Source organism: Drosophila hydei, unplaced genomic scaffold (assembly GCF_003285905.1).
Source record: "Drosophila hydei strain 15085-1641.00,03,60 unplaced genomic scaffold, DhydRS2 tig00008114-arrow-pilon, whole genome shotgun sequence".
NCBI lineage: Eukaryota > Metazoa > Arthropoda > Insecta > Diptera > Drosophilidae > Drosophila > Drosophila hydei.
Window position 1 is genome coordinate 10797706 of NW_022045827.1, and position 23751 is coordinate 10821456.

Consider the following 23751-nt stretch of genomic DNA (forward strand, 5'->3'; position numbering starts at 1 on the left):
GATAGAAATAGAGATACAAATGTAGATGCAGATGCAGATGCAGATGCAGAGCCAGATACACAGACAGATACAGCTACAGCTACAGCTAGCTAAAGATGCAGATACATTTGACACGACTGCGATTTAGTCATGTAAAAGTCATAAATTAACTTGAGCATCACATTTAATGGCCTGACCAAATCTAGGTGTGTATATGGGGGGATTGTGTGCTGTATTTGGTAGCTTGATCATTTGCTCTACCTCAGCTACAAGCCGCCATCTCTCGCCCCCCTTTGGGGAAGCATCTTTTGTTAGCGCAAAAACGTAATTAGGTGAAACTGTTTAAATGCACGTGGGAAACAATTTCAATTGCAGCTGTGTACCACTTTTTCACTCACTCACACACACACACGCGTCACACTGAATTTCCCACACACACAGTGCGGTTGCAGCGGTCATATCACATGTCACATTTACCACAGTATTCACAACTATCTAACACTCGTTTTCATACATAAATATTTATATATAGTATTTCACGCGATTAGTTCTCTCTCAGTTCGAAATGGAATTATTCATCATGCTAGGCAAATTAATTTGTGCCCTTATTAGTTTCTAACTAATTATAGCACCTGGTCTTAAGCAAACTATTAGGGCATTAATACCGAAGCGGGCAAAATAACAAATTAAATATACATATTTTGTAAATGTTTACTTTTGTGCTCTTTACTTGATGTTCAAGCTGTAATAGTTACTCTGGACATTGAGTGTATTATTTATATATATATATATATAAATTCAGAATTTATGAATTATTTTTTTATTAATTATTAGCTTATTGATTTTTCTATGAATAGCAGTTAAAAATCAAATTAATTCACAAATTTATAATTTTAATAAATATTAATTAATTGAATAAGAATTTAAGTAATTTGCTAAGACAGGGTATTACATAGTCGACTATCTTGCATAATTGCCATTTAAAATAATATTGGCATATAGGTATTACGAATTGTCTGTCATACATATGTTATATATATACCCATTTATATTTATATATATATATATCTATATCAATATCTACATATATGAGCCGCACGCCGCTGGCTTGTTATGAATTTTGTTTATTTGCTGCTGAATCGAGTTGAATTTCTTAGCCTTAAGCTCTTGCTTTCTCTCATTTGTTGCTGTTTACTTGTATTTATTTATTTTTATTTTTTGTTAATAAAACAAATAAATGCGTATGAAAAAATGTGGTAAATGCTTGGCAAATCAAAAGAAGATTATGATTTATGTTCATTAATTAACTGAAATGAAATTTCCACTTGTCGTGTTCTTGAAAATCAAAAACAGCAGAAGAAAAACAATTTGTGTTTGGTATTTGGCAATCTTTTGGCTTTTCGCTTGGCTACTTGCTTAGCATTGGCTTTGAAACTTGTCGCTCGTGGCTATTATTCTTAATTAAAACCGTCGGCACTTCAGTCTGCTGCGACATTGGAATGTGTTTCAAGAGTAAGAGACGCGTCTGACTCATCATCTGGCTCTAACAAAAGCAATGTGCATGCCGATGAGAACATTGCACTGGCCACAAAGAGAACCATTCGACGAAATTCTTTTTGGCAAAGAGCTTTGTATGAGAAAACCAAATGCTGACAGAATTGATGAATTGCAGCTAATTACAGCTGGCTTAAAAGAAGTGTTAGATAATTGTATACCCTGTACTTATAGAGAATGCAATGCACTGACTCTAAGGCTGCAATTAACAGAGCTTTTAGCTATATGAATTGTATTCAAATATTTTCCTGGTATTCCAATAAAAGTTATCATATCTTCGAAGCAGCTCCTCTATAGCAATCAAGTTTGCCATCAGTCAAAAGATATCTGTGATGAGCTGAATTATATAACATTGCTAATCGATCGCCCACATACAACACAATTTATATTGACTGATAATAGTGATAGTAATCGATATTACTATCTATACTTGATAAGTTATTTTTAGATACGCGTGTGTAAATCAGTTGATAATGTTTATATTGAATGGGAATTCGGTAGACAACTGGCAGCCGAATGTTATCTATGACCAGGAAAAATTCCCAAAAAAAATGAGAAAAGAAAAATATGGAAATAATGTGTAGAAAATGGAAAAATGTCGTTCATGTCGCTTGACACGAAATAATCATTGACACAGAAGAAAATGAGTTTCTAAATCCAAAACATGTGTCGGAAGCGATAGCCAAAAATAAAAATGCACCAATTCACACGTAGAGAGACGCGAGATACTGCAACTGCAGCAGCGCATGGAAATGAACCACAGCAAAAGAAATGAGGAAAACTAAACACAAGTCAACAGATACAAAGATACAAAAGTATCTGAGACGCAATTTCAAACAACTTAAATATGCAATGCAGTTATTAACACGCCACGCGGAGTTCAAACTGACTGCTGACAGCTATTTTCAAGGACTCTTCTAACAAACGTATACACAATTCACTTTCCAAAACCAGCAGAGACACACACAGATACACACACAACCGCACATGTTGAGTTTTTAAAATGGGATGATAAAAAGTCATTGGGCTGCTGGTGCGGTTCGGGTTTTTGGGTTTAGCCATAAAATTCTCAAATTTATAAACATAAGAAATGTAAGCAAAAGATGCGCGTGTCTGCAGACCCAGCCAAAAACACATTTAGGAAGCAACACACACTCACACACACACACACACAATCAGGCAAGAGAGCACAGCAACAAAATAGAATACCAAAAAAATAACTCAACTGAAAGAAAAAGTGGCGAATAGAGAGACAAAAACCCAGTGCGGATATCTTTTGCGTGTTCAAATCACGTCGCAGACAAGGCACGTTGTCTGGCGGGGCAGAGCAGATCCCAGACTCTGGGCAACATTTATATGTACATATATGCACTTAAGTACACACTGCGCTCTGCCAGTGTCCTGTCTGCAGTCGAAGCCTTTGCCCTTCTTTTCTTTGCCCCTTAACGCGTGCTTTCAAATGCAAAATGGAAAGTGTTTCACGGGATATAGCGAGGGCGGGTTCTTTGCATAAAATGTGTTTTATTTAAACAGTGTTTATTTTATATATGTTATTATATAAATATTTTATATTAATTATTATTATTATATTAATTATAAAAGTATATTTCTACATTTTTTCTCTTTCTTTTTTTTTTTTTTGATAAAGAAAAGGCATTCAATGAAAAGGTTTATAAATATATCGATAATTAGATGCCTCATGTCAGCTTTTCTGAATTCAGATTTAATCTAATTCTAGAGTGCTAAATATCTTAGATATATTTTTAATTTGCAGTCAATGCTTATTTTTAATATAGTTAAAGCGGGTTTTTGGTCAAAGAATAATTGAATTTATCAAGCAGTAAATTACTACTTACGAAGCCACCCTCGCACAGTCACTTCTGCGTTTGACTTTTCGCTCTACATTATTGAGCAGTAGACTTCTTAAATTTATCTAACGGATTCGAGTTTTGGTGTATGTTGCAATGTCAACGACTTGCGAGTGTCGCAGCTGCGTGCTCTGTGCTTGCGGCTAGCCTTTGTCAAATTGATAAGCTCGTAAGCATGAGTATATGTCGTATAATATGAATATGTAGTATATAGAATTGAATTTGAAATATATACATATCTGGCAAAGACATCCGCTGGGCAGTTTATCAGGCCAGCCGACATTTTGAACTACTTGAAATGCATGAAATTTCCAGTTTTCGCTATCAAATTATATTCAGAAGGGAAATGAGAATGCGCGCTCTCAAAACGTTAATGCCATACGCTGATTCTGGGAAACAATCATATCGTCAGCTCTGACTCTTCACACTGCTTAACAGCATTCTATATTATATTCGGGTAACTTTTTTTTGATAGTATCCAAAACTGGTCTCACCACTTTGTGTATATGCTAAATACTTTATTATCAATACCCTTTTGAATGCCAGCCTCAACCTGTTTAAGTGGATCATTTATAAACAAATCCGAATTCCAATTATTTCAGCCTATAAAATTGAGCAAAGTGACTCTAAAGGCCACGCAAGAGACGACGTCAAGACTCGCATAGAATATGCAAACTGCATTTTTCTCTTCTCTCGATTTCTTAATTAATTTCAACCAAACTTTGTGAAAGAAACTTTTTGGTTTGCCAAGTCGCGAAATTTTTAATGAAATTTTACTTAAATTAATGTAGCGAAGACGCATTACAGTAGCTGTTTACAGTCTAATTGAATAATGTGTTTCATTTGATATAAATTCACAGCGAAGCAGCGCAGTTTTCTGCCTGTCAATCAAAGTATTTCTTTTTAGAAAATTCTGTTTCACCTTGAAATATGAACAGATAAATAAACTGCTCAATGGATCGTCTGAGACTATGCATATGATTTTTGATTGACTAAAGACAACAAAGACAAGCTTTCTTAGCGAATTGGCTTAGTTCAGTGCTAGGTTATGTTTGATCTATATTTGGTAAAGCTGGTCACACTGTTTCTTTAAGGCTTTGGGCTTTATGCAACTGAAAGTGTTATTTTAAAGTCATTTCTTTAGATAGTTTCAGCTTTTTTAAACTTTTTTAACTATGTAGTAGGCTCTATTGTGCTATTAGTCAACAAGAAATAAACAGTGTAACCGTACTGTTAGCTTGACGCTGAGGCTAGCGTCAATTAGTCCAAATGACATGAGCAATTTGGCACAATTGATGGCTGAAAGGCGGATACAGCGATACAGAAACGGAAAGCCCCAATCAATAAACAGCCACAAAAGCTGATAAGTAGGTATATTTATATATATATATATATTTGTATATATTTATATATATTTATATATATTTATATTTTTTTTTTATATATAAGATAAAGCTGGTGATCTCAGGGAGGTGGAGCAGCTAATGCTAGCTATAGAAGTCAGTGCACCTGTTGCTGCTTCAATGACGAAGGCAGGCGCCATAAAAACACACGCATGGCACCCATGTGCTGCCGCAGATACTCGCATATCAATAAAGCTGAAGCACAGGTGTGTGTCTATGTGTGTGTTGCTTGTTTAGTATGCAAAACGCGTGTAACTGCCATTTTATCGTATACAATAGAAATTCCAGAGAAATAAAAAAAATACCCATTGCTTTTTTAGCTAGTTTTTCGTTCTAAATGTACTGGGGAATGCGAGTGACTGTATCTGTATCTGTGTAGTGAAGTTACCTGTGGGAAATGCCCGCCAAAAATAATTAGATTCCCATTGAGAGTGGACAGCACGTAGACGCTTTGCAGTCGACGAATGGATCAAGTGCAGACAGAAGTCTGGCATGTCGGGCCATGAAGGTAGCAGGCAAAGTGTGAAGCTATGCCCGCATTAGCTATTAGCTGATTGGGTTCTTAGTTTTCCCTTTGCCTTTTGTCTAACAAAGCAAATAGTTCTGGTGAGCCCACACAACAAAAGGCATTTAATTAAAAACACATTTACATAGAGGCCGTCTGTCGGCGACTGTTTTTTGGTCGTATTCTTACCTCGTCTCGGTGTTGTTTTATGCATTTTTTTGGCCATTGTCTGTTGTCGCCTGTTGCTAAATTGGGCCAACGAACTCGTGTTTTGATGGTTCGTTGAGTTTTGGTAAAAATGCGTTCTTTGTAGTCCCAGCACATGTGCCTCTGTCCATAATTAATGCAATTTGCACATTTTCTATTTTTGATTTTATGCTTCAAAATAGGTCAGCAAGACAAGCACCTATTTGCCCAGCAAGATTTCCAGCAAATATGAAGGAATCTGTTCCAAATTTCTTATAATAGAATTATCGAAGAATAAATGAAAATATATTTATTTCAGAAAAGTGAAACTTTTTGTCTAAATTTCTCTAAAATTCCTGAAATCTAAAATTTGCTGTTCATTAAAATTCTTTATTTAATTTAGCTATGATAATATTTTTTTTACAAATTTCAAAGCAAAAATGCGTCTTTTTCTTTGTAGTCAAAACTTGTCTAAGTTTGTTTACTTTTGCCAATTCTAACGACTTGACTGACTATAGAATACTCTGTTAAGAAAGTCAGCAAATAATCTAAAATTCTAATTAAACAAAGCTGACTTAATCTGAGCTTAAAATGTTGCTGTGCAGATCTTTGATTAATGATACCCTCTTCAACTCTTGTATTTAAAAAGATGAAGATTGCAAATGCCAAATAAAACAACGCTGAGTGATGCTAAAACACTAAGCTTTTTGCCATATGTAGCATACAGATACATATTTGTGGATATTTTAGTTTCGATTTTCGACTTGTTGCGTCATTTGTCTATATCAGGCGAGATGCAAATTTTAGCTTTGTTTTTATTTTCGATTTTTGAGTTTTTTGCTTCCACATTTACATTTGGCGCTGGAGCGAAGAAAAAGTGCTCGCAGCAGCTGACAGCGTAGAAAAATCTTTTTTGGCAGTTTTCGGAGATTTTTCTCATCGCATAAATGGTTTGCGGTCAGTCAGTCAGTCAGGCTGAAATTAGCTGACTGCCCGGGCCTGGACTGGGTAAATAAATAATAATAAGCAAACTTTGATGCTGCCTTGGCAGCCATCAGCCTAATGAGCAATATCCATAATCGTACAAATAGATACAGAAAACACGCGCAGACAAATAAATGTGTGCGAACGAGGCGATATGGAACGACTTCCCTTGAGGCAACAGCTGGACTGCTACAAATATATATAACTATTTATATATATATATGTTTATGTCATATATGTGCTGGAACAAACCAACTCTGGTCATTTGTTTATAGTCCAAGAGCAAGCAAAAGGCGTGGCATTTGATTAGACTTTTGCTTATTTCGTAATACCAAAACTTATTTGGTTAGTTTCCTTAAGCAAAACATTGACGATTTGTTAAAATTTGTGCAGCAAATAAGGACTGAAGCAATTGAAAGACTTCATTTGAAACCAGCAGAAAAAACATTAAAATTGCTGTAAAATTTCTAAATTTGTGATATTTTAGGCAATACTATAAAACTGAAATTAGCATAGAGAGAATTATGAGGTCTGATTAGCAACTAGATCTCCTATCTAATCCAATTTTATATTGTTAGCTTTATCATGCCACTAAAAATAGATTCAACTGAGAGTCAAGAAAAATAGCTCAGCATTTCGTGCTTTTACCTTCTGTTACTTATCTTAATTAAGTTCACTTATAGCCTAAACACTCTTAAGTGACAGCTGGAGAAGAAGTCTCTAAAACATAATTTGTAAGGCGCTTACAATAAATTAAAGGTGAAAAGCTGCGCTTACTTTCGTTAAAGTGTTCGCATATTTTCACACACAATCAATACGCCAAGTCGAAAGAAAATGCGCTGCGGAAAAGAGCATTTTTCACACTTTCCCGACCAAATGCGACTTCTAGACAGCAACGTGCAATGACCCATCCGGCGCCTGCAAAGAGACACTTATATATACGTATACATATAGATACGTACTAGAAGATACACACCAACTTTGAGATACATTTGGGGCCACAGACAAAAGAGCAGCACAAAAGGAAACAACAGTCGCAAGCTTGCCTTTAATTGCATTCTGCTGACGAAAGTGAAAGTCTGAAGAAGCAAATGGCAACAGATCCAAAAACGTAGCCAAATCCGTATGCGAATCCAAGCTCTACTAGTAGTTGAGGCACTAAGCGATACCCTGTAACTGAGAGAGTTGAGTAAAGGAAAGCTTAGGGAATTCAGAATTGAATGATAGATAGAAGATAGATGTATCTATGTCTCTATACTAGCTCACTAACTATGCCAAGGATTCATTGGAAAAGGCTCCACATAAAAGTATCTACAGGATATTTCCTAGTTGCGCAAGGGACAGCATTGCTGCATCTATATGCCGTTTAATGTTCTTTTGCTTTTTTCGGCTGCCTAGCCATTGTTTATGTGTCTGATTGTCTAATTGGATTTCAGGGGAAAGGCGAAGCAAAGCAGCTTTTAAAGCGCGTGTTAACCCAAAGGCGTTGGCCAGACAGGGCTCTTGCGTATTGGTAACACTTGGCACAGTGGCTGTGCGCTGGTAGCTTGCAGTGCTTACAATGGCCAGATTAAAATGTCAAGATAAATTGCATGCGCCACGCCCATTTTGCAGAGGCGCAACTCCCAGCTGGCAGCTACCGTCTGACATTCGGAATTTTCTTTATTTATTTTCGTAGCTTTTCCTTTTTGGCCATTCATCATGGTGAACAAAAGTTGAACACAAACCGGGAAAATTTTACATGCCATATTAGTTTGGCATAGCCATAGCCAAAGCGCATTTCCTGCCCACACACACACGCACACTTACGTATTTTTGTTGTGCCTCTGAGAACTTAGACAGGTAGCAATCGCAGCTTTGTTTCGAACACTTGAGGCTGTCGTCTTTTATCTGTTGCTTTGCATCCGAGAAGCGTCTATCTGGCTTTATATCTCTAAGCACATACACACTCTCATATCCACAGCTCTCTCAGTCTCCCTGTCTCTCTTTCGCTTGTCTGTGTTTATTCAGCTCATTTGTTTGATTGATAGTTTGTTTACAAATTTCATTTTCCTCTTGTTAATACCTTTGCGGTATTCACCTGAGCTGCGTTTGTTCTGTTTGTCTGCTTATTCGTTTATATTTCTCTCATCTTCTGAACGCCGGCGCGCCTTTTATTGCTGTATATATAGACGTATATATACCTGCACAAATAGCTAGAAATGTATCTGAATGCGAGGTAGAGAAATATAAAGATTGAGATTGATTTGATTGTTGTTGTTTGTGTTTGTGGAATCGAATCACGTTCTCGCTGCCGAAGGATGCATGGAGCAGGTTGAAGGCTGCGGGTTCTCGGCACATTATGCCGAGTTACACGTAATTTAAAGTTGCCACTGCTATGTGCGTGGGCGTGGCAGGTAAATTGTTGTTCACTTTGTGTTCATTCCCTTTGGAAGCGCTTCGTCTGCCTAGTCACGGCCTCCAATGGGTCTCTGGGGACCTCAAGAGCTTTGACATTGGTAAAATAAGTAAACAGTTTTCAGGCTTTTGAAGCCATAAATTGAAGAGGCAAATAATATTGTTCTCACGCAGACAATAATATTAGAAGCCAAACTGTCTAATCTAGTATAAACAATAAACTTTACCTGAATTCATGGTACGTGTTTCGGTTTAAAGATAATTCGATTTATTTTCAAAGAGATTATCGAAGTCATTCTGCAATCAGTTTCAACTCAAATTAATAGCCATTAGATAGAATGTTGAAGCGAAAATTGATTATTAAATCTGCGATATGATTGGGTGATAATTGTAAATAATTCGAAACATGGAAGTAGATAATGCCAAATAATTGTAGTTAATACCTTTTTAGCACGTTTCATTCCAATTATAACTGATGTCAAAGTCGTTCTGTTTGTGGTGAATAGAAATTGAAGTGTTTTTGACATAGATATACCACTATATATAGATATAGTTCGATATTGAAATAGTTTCTTTGCTTCTTTCTGAAAAGGTTTCTTGAAGTTGTTCGAAACGATGGAATTAGATTACATATGCAATAGATAATTACAAATTGTAATGCCATGTTTCATTCCAGTATTCCCCTCACCTAAGAATTTATTTGGAACGATGGAATTGAAACACTCATGTAATCATTGTACTCTTATATCCGATTTGTTAGTACATCATTTTGAATTCCATTTCTTAAATATCCATGTTTTGCTTGGAACGATGGAATTGAAACACTCATGTAATCATTGTACTCTAATATCCGATTTGTTAGTACATCACTCCATTCCATTCCATTTCTTAAATATCCATATTTTGTTTTGAACGATGGAACTGAAACACTCATGTAATCATTGTACTCTAATGTCCAATTTTTTCAGTATATCACTATGAATTCCATTTCTTAAATATCCATATTTTGTTTGGAACGATGGAACTGAAACACTCATGTAATCATACTCCAGTGTCCAATTTGTCAGTACATCACTTTGAATTCCATTTCTTAAATATCCATATTTTGTTTGGAACGATGGAATTGAAACACTCATGTAATCATTGTACTCTAATATCCGATTTGTTAGTACATCACTTTGAATTCCATTTCTTAAATATCCATATTTTGTTTGGAACGATGGAACTGAAACACTCATGTAATCATACTCCAGTGTCCAATTTGTCAGTACATCACTTTGAATTCCATTTCTTAAATATCCATATTTTGTTTGGAACGATGGAACTGAAACACTCATGTAATCATACTCCAGTGTCCAATTTGTCAGTACATCACTTTGAATTCCATTTCTTAAATATCCATATTTTGTTTGGAACGATGGAACTGAAACACTCATGTAATCATACTCCAGTGTCCAATTTGTCAGTACATCACTTTGAATTCCATTTCTTAAATATCCTGCAGAATCACAGCCAACTTTGTTGCCATATGCTTGATGCCTGCTGTTCCTTCTTGACGACTTTCCTTTTCCCGTTCATGTTCGTGACAAATGCACGCATGAGCCGGGCAGAAGCTCTGTACACATGTATACAGATGTTCTCGCATAGAATATGTCATAAATTATAATAAGCTGGGAGCTAGAATGTCTTGCAAACAAAATGTTTGTTTGCTGCATATGGCTCAGTGACTTTTGCCGGCTAACCGACTTAATCCCAGGCATCATCCATTATTTGCCATGGAGATTGTGCCACATGGCCAACATGCCTCCAATTAGAGTTTGGCTGTCCAAAAACAATTCACAGGCTTTATCGCACAGACTTCCTTGCGTTAAACGAAGCCAAACGTAACGAAACCTAAATGGAAAAAGAGAGCAAACATTAGAAAGGGAGCGCAATAAATCACGGGCGGGGAACAATGGGCTATGTGTGTGTCTCCATTTGTTCCTGTCGCTAGACTCAAGCCTCAAAGTGTTTGCCAGCCCTACACAAATCACACGTGAAGATGTGGCTGGTAAAAATTGCGTAGTTGTCGTCCTCCTTGTCGTCTTCGTTGTCCTCCTGTCGCTGGGATTAACAAACGCCAGCACCTTCTTAACCTGTGCGCCATTAGCGTAATTTGTTTTGTGCGCGTCTCTTGCGAGTGCCAGCGAGCAGCATGGGAAACCCAAAAAATGTTGTGCGACGACAACAAATTCAATTTGTGAGGTTGTGTCCTGTCTGGCACTTCCTGTCGGGGGCACTTTGTGGGCTTTGCTGAGTGCGTTTCTCGGCATCGTTATAATTAGCTAATGAATTTATGGCATATAACATTTCTCAGCGTGCCGCGTCTTTGTACTTGTAAATTGCTGTGAGTTCTGCTCCCGGTAAAATCAAAACAAAAGCAAAAACAAAACTCTACAACATTTTCAGAGTTGCGCCATGAAGAAGCCAAAATAATTAACCAGGAATCAAAGTCAAAGGCCAACAGTAGCTCAAGTGAGAAAACTAAAGACACAGGGAGACAGAGTGAGAGAGGAACGAACCCGTTTTCGGGTAGCACCATCAAAAGGCCATAAAAGACTGAGCGAACGGAAGTGGGCAATTGACTGGCAGTCATGACGACGTCGGTGCACCAGAAGCGTCCCATCATCAACTGGTTCAGCTCGCTGCGCCGCCAGCCCAAGAGCAAGAAGAGCGGCTCGCTAAGCGGCCGCAGCGTCGGCAGCTTTGGCAGTAAACAGCAATTGCAGCGCAGCTGCTTTGATCTAAGCACCAACGTCGTTGGTGCCAACACGCCAACAGGTGATGGCGCCGACTTGCCTGGCAGTCGCAGCAGCAGCAGCAGCACCTTTTACATAACAGCGCCCTCGACTAAGGCTGAGGAGGATCGACGCCGATTGTTGGGCAATGCCAGCAGCAGCAGCAGCAGCGGCAACAGCAGCAGCACCACCATCAGCAGCGGTGTCTGTGCGCGCTGCTTTTGCAACCTGGGCAGCCTAGTGGGCAAGAAGGAGTTACCTAAGCTTCACGTGGAAGACAAACCCCCGTCGTCCCCGCCAACCGTCTCCACGCCACGCTCACCCCGCTCGCCCTCGCTGTCGCCATTCACCAGCGTGGCCACCTATAAGGTGACCTCGCTGCGTGCCGAAAGTCCACCGCCAGCGAGTCCCACGCTGAGCACGGAGACGGTCAGCTGCAGCGATGTCAGCCGCAAGGTGGAGCTGCTGCGTCTGCCCAGCGAGGACCCGAACACGCAGCTCTTCAACAGGCGCTCCGAACTGACCCACACAACCACCACAACAACAACACGCACTCTCATCATATCGCGGCCCGTCGAGCTGTTGCTCAATGAGCGTGGCGAGATCATCTCCAGGCGTCCGCCACAGGCACCACGCAAATCACGCTCCAACTCGCTCGGCTGCATGCTGGACGTTGCCGAGGACGGTATCGATAACGAGGCACTGCAGCTGGATTCAGAGACGGAGACTGTCAACTCGGGGCTGAGCTCGCCGCTGACACCAGAGGCGAGCGACTTGCGCTTCATTGATGACAGTTCCAATTCGCAGAGCGAATCCGAGCGCAACTCAGTCAGCCATAACAACAACAGCATTGCCGACAACAACAACAGCAGCAAGCAGCTGAACAACAATAACAACAGCAGCAGCAACAACAACAACAACAACAACAATAACAACCAACAGACGAATCTCTGCGAGAGTTGTCGAACGCTCATGGAGCGCAATCGCAACAATGCCGAGCAGAGCAACGTTGCCATCCTCAGGCGACCGCAGGTATGAGCCAAGCAAACGGAGATCGAATATCGTATGTCGAATATCGTATTTCACATATCGTATACGCGCAGTCTTATGGGGAAACACAAGTGTTTCAATTGTTTGAAAGTCTGTTTGAGTTGCTTTCAAGCTAAAAGCGATCGAAAGTTGCAGAGTAACAATTGATATACAGATTTGGTATTAATATCGGCTGGGTATTCGATAGTTATCTTATTTTAGCTTTGATTGCCTTTGTTTAGGCTTGCAAAGTTAGGCTCATATGTCGCCTCTTCCCTTGCATTTCATCTCTGCTATGGTACTTATGTTTCTGCTCACATTTATATTATATTATTGTATGACATATATTTGTTTAAATATCTTATCATATGTTAAAGTCGCATTATTGACAAGTTAAATAATTTCTATTTAAAAATATGCTTTGATATGTCATTCGAAACGGCTTGTGGATGCTCGCCTTTGTTCCCTGTGCTTCAATACGATTTGCATTGCATTAAAACAGGTTTCTTGATTGATTCTGTTTCGTTGTGTTTCCTCGTGCCGCGTTCCCACACCTTTGACGTCGTTGTTTACCTGCCGCTTCATCGCGAGTTATTTTTAAAGCTTGACGTTCATTAGCTTTACGTCTGAGGCGCACTATCAATGACCCTTGTCCACCTGTTGTTCTGTTGGTCTTTGATTAGCGATGCCGTCTTTGAACGAGTAGCCCTCGAGCGTTGCTCGCTGTCTGTCTTGTATGCCTCTCTCTGCGCTTCTCATTAACAATTTTCTTCAGTTTTATGTGATTTTCTATGACTTCTTCAATGTTGTTGTTGCTTCAAGGGGCGTAGCTTGGTAGCTAACATTCATTTAATTGGGACTCCTGTTGAGCATTTAGCTCTATTGGAAACTCACAAATTTACATAATGCGACTGGCCTGCCCACTAATTGAAAGGTTTCTTTTATATTTATGCCTCTTCAATGTTCAGCGGAAACGGCGTGGCGTATGCTTAGGTTTTAAAGCCTGGGAAAGGACTTGAAACGTGCATATAAAAGCCATAAAACTGTTAAACATACATTAAGCAAACATTAAATATACCTAAACCATACTTAAAGTTATATATACATCATATATCACGTATCAATATTTGTATAGAAGATTTGTTGACTCATTCAGCTGCCTATGAGCTATAAGATTCTTCGTGTGTGACACGCTCTGGTCTTAAAGTTCATAATCCGACCAGAAAGATTGCGGGAACACACGTGAAATACCTATTGAGTTGATTGGCAAATGAAATATAGAAACAAGAAACCGCAAACTGATCTAAAATTAGCAAATTCTCGGGGGTCACTGCGTTGTGTGAAGTTCCAATTGAATGAGCTCATCGCATACTTCGAACTTGACGACGAATCTGAGAATGATCATTGCCGCAGTCTCTCGACTTGTCAATTGTTTCTCAGCGCATCTAATTGGCATTCCACAGCCGATTTGCATAGGCATTTAGAGAGCATAAAGTGTGTATATTAATGTGTGTTAGACTTAGCAAATGAGTCAGAAGGTCATGTAGGCGCAGTGCTGGGCAGGGGCAATTGATATGTTCCGGTCTCGTGGCGCTCTCGCCAAGTCAAGCGTCAACAGGCTGACAAATAGCTAGACACTTGAGTGCAGCAACTGTAGTAGCTCACATGTGCTACAGATACAGATACATAGATACAAAGATACAGATACAGATACAGACGACTAGCTACAGCGTGCTCGACTGGTGAATGGCCTCGTTCGCTCAGTTCAATTGTGTGTTTGACAAATTTGTCACGCCTCTTTGAATTCATCATATTACAGCACGAATGCTTGGAGCCTAGACGCTGCCTGTATCTTGACCCCGCTCGAATGGACCCAGGCCGTGTCAGGTACTCGCCTCAGCGAGCGTAATTCAATTAAATCAAATTCACTTCATTTTACTTTTCTGCTCTTTTCGATTCTAATTTGTATTTTTAGCACAGCCAAATTGTTGCAAGTGAAATAAAATCAAATACTTGAGCTGGAAACATGCAAATGATTCGCAATTGTGAATCCGCATGGGCTACTATTGTGAATGCTTGTCGAAATTTTGTAAACACAAATTTGTTGTTTTTGTTTGGTTTTGGTTTTGGTTTTGGTGTTGTGTATTTTTAGCAACAATTGTCACGGACTCGTTTCCGCAAATTATACGACTGTTTGCAGATGCATTCCCGACTATTTTTATCTAGTTTTATATTCACTTGGGCCCAGCTGGAGACACTTCAGCTGTACATACAAATGTTGTCTGTGAAAGTTTTTGAACTCTCGATTTCATTCAATTAATTCATTTCGTTTCTCGCTTTCGTTTCGTTTATTATAGCAAATCAAAGATGAGCTGTGCGAAGTCGTATCGGAAATGGAAGCGCTCGATGTGCCCGAGGATAAGCATTCCAATAAAGATAAACAAATGTCAATTGGACGCAAAAAGTTCAATATGGATCCCAAGAAAGGTGAGCTTCAACTTGACTCAAATCATGCTAATATCTAGGCTAAGACATATAGAAAAGTATAACAAGAAGTTGAGGCTTATGCATAAAAAGAAAGCTCTGCAACTTTGACAAAATATAATAAAGTCAAGCTGGAACAAAAACTCTTAATGATTCATATGAAATTATTGAAATTCCCCTGATAAAAAAAGAACTTTCTGAAAGAAAAAAAAAACACAAAATATAAAATTAATTTCCCAGCTGCAATTTAACAAAAGCCAACCAAATTAGCAACATTATATTGAGCCTTAAGACCTCAGTAATTATTCCAGTATTTATGCAATCCTTACGAACGACTTGAGGACATCTGTGCGATGCTCTTGCCTCTTTTGTTCAGGTAACAAAATCCCACCCAGCTGGCAGTTGAGTCGAGGAAATCGGGCGCATGTTAATGTGGGAATGATTTACATGAAATTTCAATGCAATTTCGAACAACGTATGGAAATGAAGTGCTTCATAATTGAGTTGCTGCAGCTGAGAGATGCGCCAAAGAGCATAACTGCCTGGCAGTTTACACTGTCATAATTGCTCTCGCTTTTTGGGCGGGCTGCTGAGAGTCGAGCACGTTCGCCCAACGATGATAATTCCGAAGTTAATTTAATAACGTAATGAGCCCGAAATGAGATGCAGCGCGCTGCGATGTCAACACACTGCAGCAGCAGCAGCAGCAGCAGCAAGAGTCTCATGCAAGTCTTTGCCAAGTTGCGCCCCTCCCTGCCAGCAGCAGCTTAAAACGCTGACAAATTTGACAGTTCGTTGACATTTGTTGTACGTGCAGCAGGGATGCGTCGAGTGCTTGAGCGTTTAATTTAATGGAAATGTCAATGTCGCAATATTCTTCAGATCCGAGCAGAGCTGACAGTCGGGCAAGGCCAAATATGCGGGCGGCACAGTTAAAGACTGCAGGCGACACAATGCCATCGATATATATCGAATGTGTTTCAAGTTAATATTTATAAATTGAGTGATGAGTGTGTGCAGCAGGCTGAGGAAGGTATCTATAAGTTGGCAATATATTCCTAGGTGTATCTATGACAACTAGATCGAGCTGTATTACACTATTGATCGTCTGGCCACATTTTCCTAGGCAGTGTCCCATTCTCTGGTAATGCATATTCCATATCAATATATTTATAGATGAATTACAAGAATTGAAGTTGCAGCTACTAGAAATAGCTTTTATAAATAGCTACTTGTAGGTGCTTAACCTGCTCCCATCTGCCATCCCGAGTGACCTACATGTGGAGCATGTTTCCCTCGCCCCCGAAAGATCTTTGCCCGTTTCTGTCGCTTCGTAATTTAAGAGCCAATCAAATATTTTCATCGACCTCTTGGCCATAAATTAGCGTTGACAAGTCCAAATTGGGACAGGCAGCCTCGATGGCTGTCGAGCCATTGGCGCATCCTGCATCAAATTCCAAATGGCGGACGAACAGCATAAAAATGCTAATCCACAGTGAGGTATTTGTAGGGAATGGCGCGAAGTCAGCTAGGAAAAACAAAGTGGGAATCGAGTCCACTTCAGCCAACGAGGCGCTTATTAAAAACATGTGAAACAGTCCCTAGCACTGGGTGGTTGGGTGGTTGGGTGGCTGCCAATGTTTTACAGGGCAACGCCATTTGTCGCTTTATCGCCCGATTATCAACAGCTGAGCTGGTGGGAGAGGGAGAGGCCACACATACACACGCACACACACTTAAATTAATAGCCCACAAATGTGCCATACATAACGCATCGAGGGTATTGGAAGGTGGCAGTGGGCGGGGCCGGCTGTTGGCTTAAGGCTGGGGAGCTGCCAACTTGCTGATGCTAATCGCGTGTGATGCGCGCTTGACAAACACGCAGCAGAAAATGGTTTTGCCAGCGCCTGACAAACTCCAGCCACAGGCGACTCCTTTGTCATTATCCGTTGTCATTTCGCATTATTGTTGTCATTGTTATTATTGCTGTTGTTTGTTGCTTTCGCTGTTGTTGTTGTTGTTCCATATATGTATGGATTCGCATTGCCAACAACAAACAACAAAATCATCAATCTGAAAAGCCAATCTGTCTGCGATTGAAGCAATAGCAAAAATAAAGAAAAAACTTTAATCGTTGGCGGAGCGAGGGGCGTTCATGACGTTGAGCAAAGTTGATTGTTAATAAAAATGATTGATATGTAAGCAATTTGCTAGTTTTATATGCTGATTTTATCCACATAATATATTTATATAATTATATTTTTATTTATTAAATTTAAAAATGTTGAAGAATTTTAAAATATTTTCATTGATAGGAAATATGTTTAAAATATTTTATGCTTTCAATGAATGAATAGTATCTGAGTAACAAATCTCTTTCTATGTAGAGTATTTATATAGCTTCGTTATATATATAATCAGACTTACTGAGCTATAGCCTGAAAATTATCAAAAGATATTTTGATTCTGCAAAGGTTTTCCTTTAAACAGTTAAACTGTTTAAATTTCCTTTCACATAGGCGCATAATTTCATATATTCCCCATGCTTATAACTGTACTTCAGCAGTATTTACAGTTCTGCCATGGTTACACACGGCAAAACCAAACTCTGTGCAATCTAAACGACCCCAAGCAAATGTTTTTCTTTCGTTGTTGTCTGGCGCCACCTATCGTTGGATCGCGCAAGCCTCACGCGATTGGCAAATTTGTTGGATTGTCGCGTTATTCGCGCCATTTGCTGTTCGGTCTTAATGCGTTTTACTTTAATTCCTGGAGCGAGCTCTTCTTGTCTGTCTTGTCTTCCGGCTTTTATCGCAAATTGCGGGCTCGCGCGCTTTGATTGGCAAATAATGACATCGATGTCTCGTCTGTGTGCTGCCGCTCCCTATTTTATTTATTTTTCTGCTTCTTTTCTTTATTATTGTTGTGGATTGCTGCGGTTTATGTTGCGGGTCGCTGCCGATTACGACCTACATGGGCAGATTATGAGTGTGGTTTGGGCTTGCAACTTGCATTTCCGGCTGCGTCCTTATCTGCAGACGAACTGCAGTCGAATAATACATCAAAGTCCTTTGGCAATTTCTTAACTCACAAATGTTCTTATCAATTGCAGGCATTGAATATCTCGTCGAGAATCGACTGCTGCGCCACGATCCGCAGGATGTGGCGCACTTCCTCTACAAGGGCGAGGGCCTGAACAAGACGGCAATAGGTGAGTGCCGCGCTAGCAGCTCGTAAATTGCTGCCACAGTGCGACGCCCGCATGGGGGCAAATTCAATTAAAACTCATAATGCATAACATAAATTTTCATGCTCATTTCTGTTTGACTTTCCAGGCGATTACCTCGGCGAGAAAAACGATTTCAACGAGGATGTGCTGAAGGCATTTGTGGCGCTGCACGATTTCACCAATCTGATACTGGTGCAAGCTCTAAGGTTAGCTCCATAAACATCTCTTGTCTCGAGTAGTTGACTTAAATATTCTATTCTTTTTTTGTAGGCAATTTCTGTGGTCATTTCGCTTGCCCGGCGAGGCCCAAAAGATCGATCGAATGATGGAGACATTCGCGCAACGCTACTGTCAACTCAATCCGGATATATTCACCAACACGGATACCTGCTACGTGCTCAGCTTCGCCATTATAATGCTCAACACATCACTGCACAATCCATCGGTAAGTGTTATGGAGATGCATAGCCAATGCACTTATTTCATTGAAAATATTAATAAATATATATAGAAAATTGAGGAAGTATATGAATTACATGTATGAATATATGTCTAATGAAATACAATTTTAAATAATAAATGCTCTAAAAACAGAGCCTCTTATAAATCAGTTTATCTACCTTACGATGGTCTCGTAATGCAAATTGCAGCTAGATGAAACGCTCAATTTCTATCAAATAAATATAAAAAATAAAATAAATATATACAAATATATATAAATATAGTTTACATAAGATTGTTTAGCGTTGGATTCAGCTTTAGCAAAAGAAAATGTAAAAGTATCTCTATATAAATATATATATAAATATAATGTATATATCTTTTGCTCCATTTCAAAAAATTTCTCCAAAAGACGCAACAATCTAGAGACATGACTGTCTCCTTTATAAAAATTATATACAATATACGTAACATTTAGTCTGAGTATTTAAATCTAAATCTATTAGTTCTAATATATCTTTTAAACTAAAATTGAAAACAAGTAGAAATGCTCTCTCTAGCTCTTGTAGCTTACGAGATCACGACTAGATCAAGTCAGCTCGTTGTCTTGATGAAGAATATATATACTTTCTGTGGTCTACCTCCTTCTGACTCTTAGCAACATTTTCAAAAAACATTTATACACTGAATTTAAATTTTCAATTGGTTCAAAAACGCAGTCAAAAGAATTCTAGTTGATTTCATTAATTATTATTACAATCCATATAAATCAGTGAGATTTAATTCATTTAAGATTGTTTAATATCATGTTCATTATTGCTTAACCAATTTAAGAGGCAACACCTTTAACTTCTTCTGCTTCTCATCCAACTTTCAACTCAACCTTCTCAGTGCCCCCTCGGTTTAAAAATTCAGAAGAAAAAGAAAAGGTTTGGGAAGTTTTTTAAAACGTTTTCTGGTTGGCACCAAATTACAATTCACTGTCATGGTTTGCGCACCGGAAGTGTTTGGGAACGACAGGAAGTTGTACTTGTTGTTGGTGGCATAGTGGGGTGGTGCCTTGGCTGTGTGTGCCAAAAGTGAAAGAGAAAATAAAAAAAGGCTGGCGAAATGCACGTCGCGTGGCCCAAAACTGCGGAATTGAATACTTTGTCGCCTGTCAGGCAGCAATTATTGACGGTCCACACGACGCATTTGCCGCATTTCCCCCGCCCATTTGCCATTTCTCAGCGTTAAAGCAATTAAGGCAAAAAAGTGCTGTGCATTGGGCTATAAATAGGTCAAGTCTAACGCATTTCACACGAGCTGAAACTGTTGAGTGGCCACTAATTGGGCTGTGGCATCTTGTAAATGATCTCAGCAGCACGAGCGGCCCATAAAACGTTGCCTCCAATTAGTTATTATTGCGCACTTTGGTTGTTTCACAATGTCGGCATTATTTCAATTCGATTTAATTTTCTTTTTCTGCTTTTAGGTCAAAGACAAACCCACCGTGGAGCAATTCATCTCGATGAATCGTGGCATCAACAACGGCGGTGATTTGCCGCGTGGCCTGCTTGAGTCACTGTACGAGTCGATACGCACAGAGCCCTTCAAGATACCCCAAGACGATGGCAACGATCTGATGCACACTTTCTTCAATCCCGACAAGGAGGGCTGGCTCTGGAAGCAGGGCGGCAGGTAAGAACAAGCATTCGCTCAATAAGTGCTCAAGCAATTCTAATAGCCGCTCTTTGCACAGATACAAATCGTGGAAGCGACGATGGTTCATACTGAATGACAATTGCCTGTATTACTTCGAGTATACCACAGATAAGGAGCCGCGCGGCATAATACCGCTAGAGAATATATCGGTGCGCGAGATACAGGATCGCAGCAAGCCGCATTGCTTTGAGCTGTTTGCCACCGGCGGCGCCGACATCATAAAGGCATGCAAGACTGATTCCGAGGGCAAGGTGAGTACATTTAGCTGCACTGAATCGAGTCTCATGAAACTGATGAATCCTATTCAATCAACAGGTGGTAGAAGGCAAGCACACGGTCTACCGCATGTCGGCCGCAACGGAGGAGGATCAACAGGAATGGATCAAGCGCCTGACACAGTCCATCAGCCACAATCCGTTCTACGATATTCTGGTACAAAGGAAGAAGAAGGCGCTCAGCAAGAGTTAGTATTAGATCGGCGCTAGATGGGCACGTCCCCGATGGGCATTGCTCTTGTATTGGATCTCAGTGGAATATTGCTGCGTGCGCTTGCGTCTGCGTCTATATGTGTGTGGGTGGCTGTCTTTGTATGTGTGTGTGTGTCTGTGTGCTTGTGAATGCATCTGTGCTCGTTCGTGTGTAGAGTACCACTGTGTATGTAAGAGTGTATATGTATATGTATATATATATATTCAAAATAATATTTAATTGAATATTTGTTGTTTGATCCAGCCTCGAAAGCTATACACACACATATCAAAACTTACACACTCATACACACACTCACACACACACATACACACACCATCTTTGTCTCTATTGTTGTGATATAACTTATTTACATTAAGCAAATTAAAAACGAAAATGATAATTTACAAATTGGCAGCAAATATAAACTGTTAAATCGAATGAAATACAATTTTCAATTAGTGCAAATTATGTTATGTTTAGTCTTCGAATATGTCTTCAACCTAGCATTAGTATCTGAGAGTTGCCCTCACCTACCGCCCCCCGCCCCACATTGTTTATCGTATTTAGTGCTATGAAACATATCCCAGCAGCCTGTTAAAATTAATTATGCTTGGCAATGATTATAAAAAACTATTATCAAATTATTACGCGAAGGCCTTTCAAAAACTTTATTTCAAACAACGAAGAAAAAATGATTACAAAATTAAATTATAACTAAAAAAATGGTTTAAGAGACTAGAAAATTAACATGGACAATACAAGCAAAGAAACAAGCATTTCAACGAAGAAGAAGAACGAACAAATGCCAGCTAATAGCTTTTAGGTCGATAGAGTTTAAGCGCTGTTCCGATGTGTCATTAGATAATGCTGAACTTAATTGTGCAAGTAAACCAAATATCTGAACCAGAAGAGGTGCCAAGAGGCCAACGACTGAGTAAAGTTCGAAATGTTTTGTTTTGTATTGTTTTTTGTTAATTTGATCAGTTTAGAAACGAAACGAAACGTAACGAAACGAACCAACCGCAAAGTGTTCCTGCCAAAAAAAAAAAACGAGAAGAATAAATGTATAATTGTAATATAAAATAACTAAATTAATTGTACACTCTCTATATATAATGTTCACTTCATGGAATACGCAGCCCAACTGGCAAAGATCTGCGCATCGCCTTTTGGGTAGATTTGTTTTGAACACTATCTGATCTATGTGAAGCCTAGAAATGTTGATAGGGCGCAGTTGTAATAGCTCAAAAACAAATGGAAGAAAAAACAAAAAAAAAAAAACGAAACAATTATCTAATGAGAGTCCCAAAACTTTTTGCAATATTATTAATAAACTATACGAGTAACCACTATATGTACTATACCAGACAATTCTACAATTATTAACCTTTATATATAAACATTCAATCGCCTACGCACCACTCGTATTATATTTCTTTAGCCTAACATGCAATTAATATATAAGCGGGAAATCGAATTGTCTGTACTATACATATATCTACACACATACATAGCTATGCATCGACATATGTATGTATATAATATATATAATGTGCGTTTTAGCATTATGAAAAATATAATATAATTCATTCATGGGTGTGTACATACATACATACATACATACAGCCTGTATATACATCATTAGTGCGAATATAAATACATTAAACTTTCTAAGTATGCCAGTAGCTGTTATATAGACCTATATAACTCGTAGCTTAAATAACAATTTTGTATTGCTTTAGCAGTAAACCGAAAAAATTATACCTATATAAAATCTATTAAATATACGTATTCATATAAAAAGATAAACTGTGATCTTATTTTAAGAGTCCCTTACAGATAAGGGATCACAAATATTCTCTTCTTAGCCTTTTATATTACAATATCTTGGCTTCGCATATATAATTAATTGCAATCGCGCATCGATCATCATTGAAGGCGGTCCGTTTGAGTTCGATGCAAAGCTCTGCGCCTCCCGCATTGTTGGGCTCGCCTGCATGCCATCTTAGGTAGGGCATGGCCTCGCCAGTGGCAATGGAGATCCAAACCCTGTCCTTTGCTAGACAGTTACCAGAGGTCCAGTATCTGGCAGATGGCACGATCGATAGAATCACGTCCATTTCCTGGCTGCTCTCAAAGTTGATCAAGTGTCCCCCCAGCTGGCGGCAATTGTGCGCGGCCTGATGCCAGTTGACCTCCAACTTGGTCTCAACATGGTAGAACTTCTTGCCAATTTGTATGGGAAAGTTTGTTTGAGTTTCAGTAAGTGCATCCAGATTGAAAACTAAAATTTCACATTTTACAGCCTGTGTTATCGTTATCAAGCACAAGACTTACCTGTCCGATTCGAATCGGCAAACTGTGATAGATCGTTGACTACGAAGATAGGCGAAAACCATTAAGAGATAACTTTTGTTTCCAACTATCACTTACCCGACTGACTTGGCATGGCAAAGTGCCAAAGTTGTAGAAGCATTAATAGAAACGTGAGCCTATTTGCCATCTTGCTGCCTTTAGTCCAACTGATTACCGGCTAGCCAACAGCTTTCCTATTTATACTGTTCAATTTGCAACATATCGATTAGAGATAATCAAGAATTGAAAATTGCATATTATAAATATTCCCGCCAGAAGTCAACTGGATCGGAAACGAGTTCATTATCTTTATTATGCTGAAGATATAAGTAATAAATGTCGCATATCAGAAGACCAATTAAGCTAATAAACAGAATTATATATA

The 23751-nt window shown here is 39.0% G+C and overlaps 2 protein-coding genes across 4 annotated transcripts in view; one reads left to right on the forward strand and one right to left on the reverse strand.

The window, feature by feature from the left end:
* The window catches only part of LOC111603743 (cytohesin-1), a 38479-nt gene extending 17229 nt beyond the window's left edge, over window positions 1-21250 (forward strand). For 2 of the 3 annotated variants that reach the window (XM_023321462.2, XM_030224543.1), the window contains 7 exons: window positions 15040-15169; window positions 18279-18377; window positions 18502-18601; window positions 18666-18840; window positions 20311-20516; window positions 20578-20791; window positions 20856-21008. In XM_023321462.2, the coding sequence (XP_023177230.1) occupies window positions 15040-15169; window positions 18279-18377; window positions 18502-18601; window positions 18666-18840; window positions 20311-20516; window positions 20578-20791; window positions 20856-21008 (1077 nt within the window). Of the gene's footprint in view, window positions 1-11324; window positions 12686-15039; window positions 15170-18278; window positions 18378-18501; window positions 18602-18665; window positions 18841-20310; window positions 20517-20577; window positions 20792-20855 lie in introns of all 3 variants that reach the window. The other variant, XM_023321461.2, reaches the window with a different exon arrangement.
* Window positions 21251-22884: 1634 nt separating this feature from the next.
* Window positions 22885-23523, reverse strand: LOC111603774 (C-type lectin 37Db-like). Its single transcript, XM_023321509.2, has 3 exons — window positions 23445-23523; window positions 23349-23387; window positions 22885-23295 (listed from the first exon to the last, which is right to left on the reverse strand). The coding sequence occupies exons 1-3, from the start codon at window positions 23512-23514 to the stop codon at window positions 22889-22891; spliced, it is 516 nt and encodes a 171-aa protein (XP_023177277.2). The 5' UTR covers window positions 23515-23523; the 3' UTR covers window positions 22885-22888.
* Window positions 23524-23751: the final 228 nt, after the last annotated feature.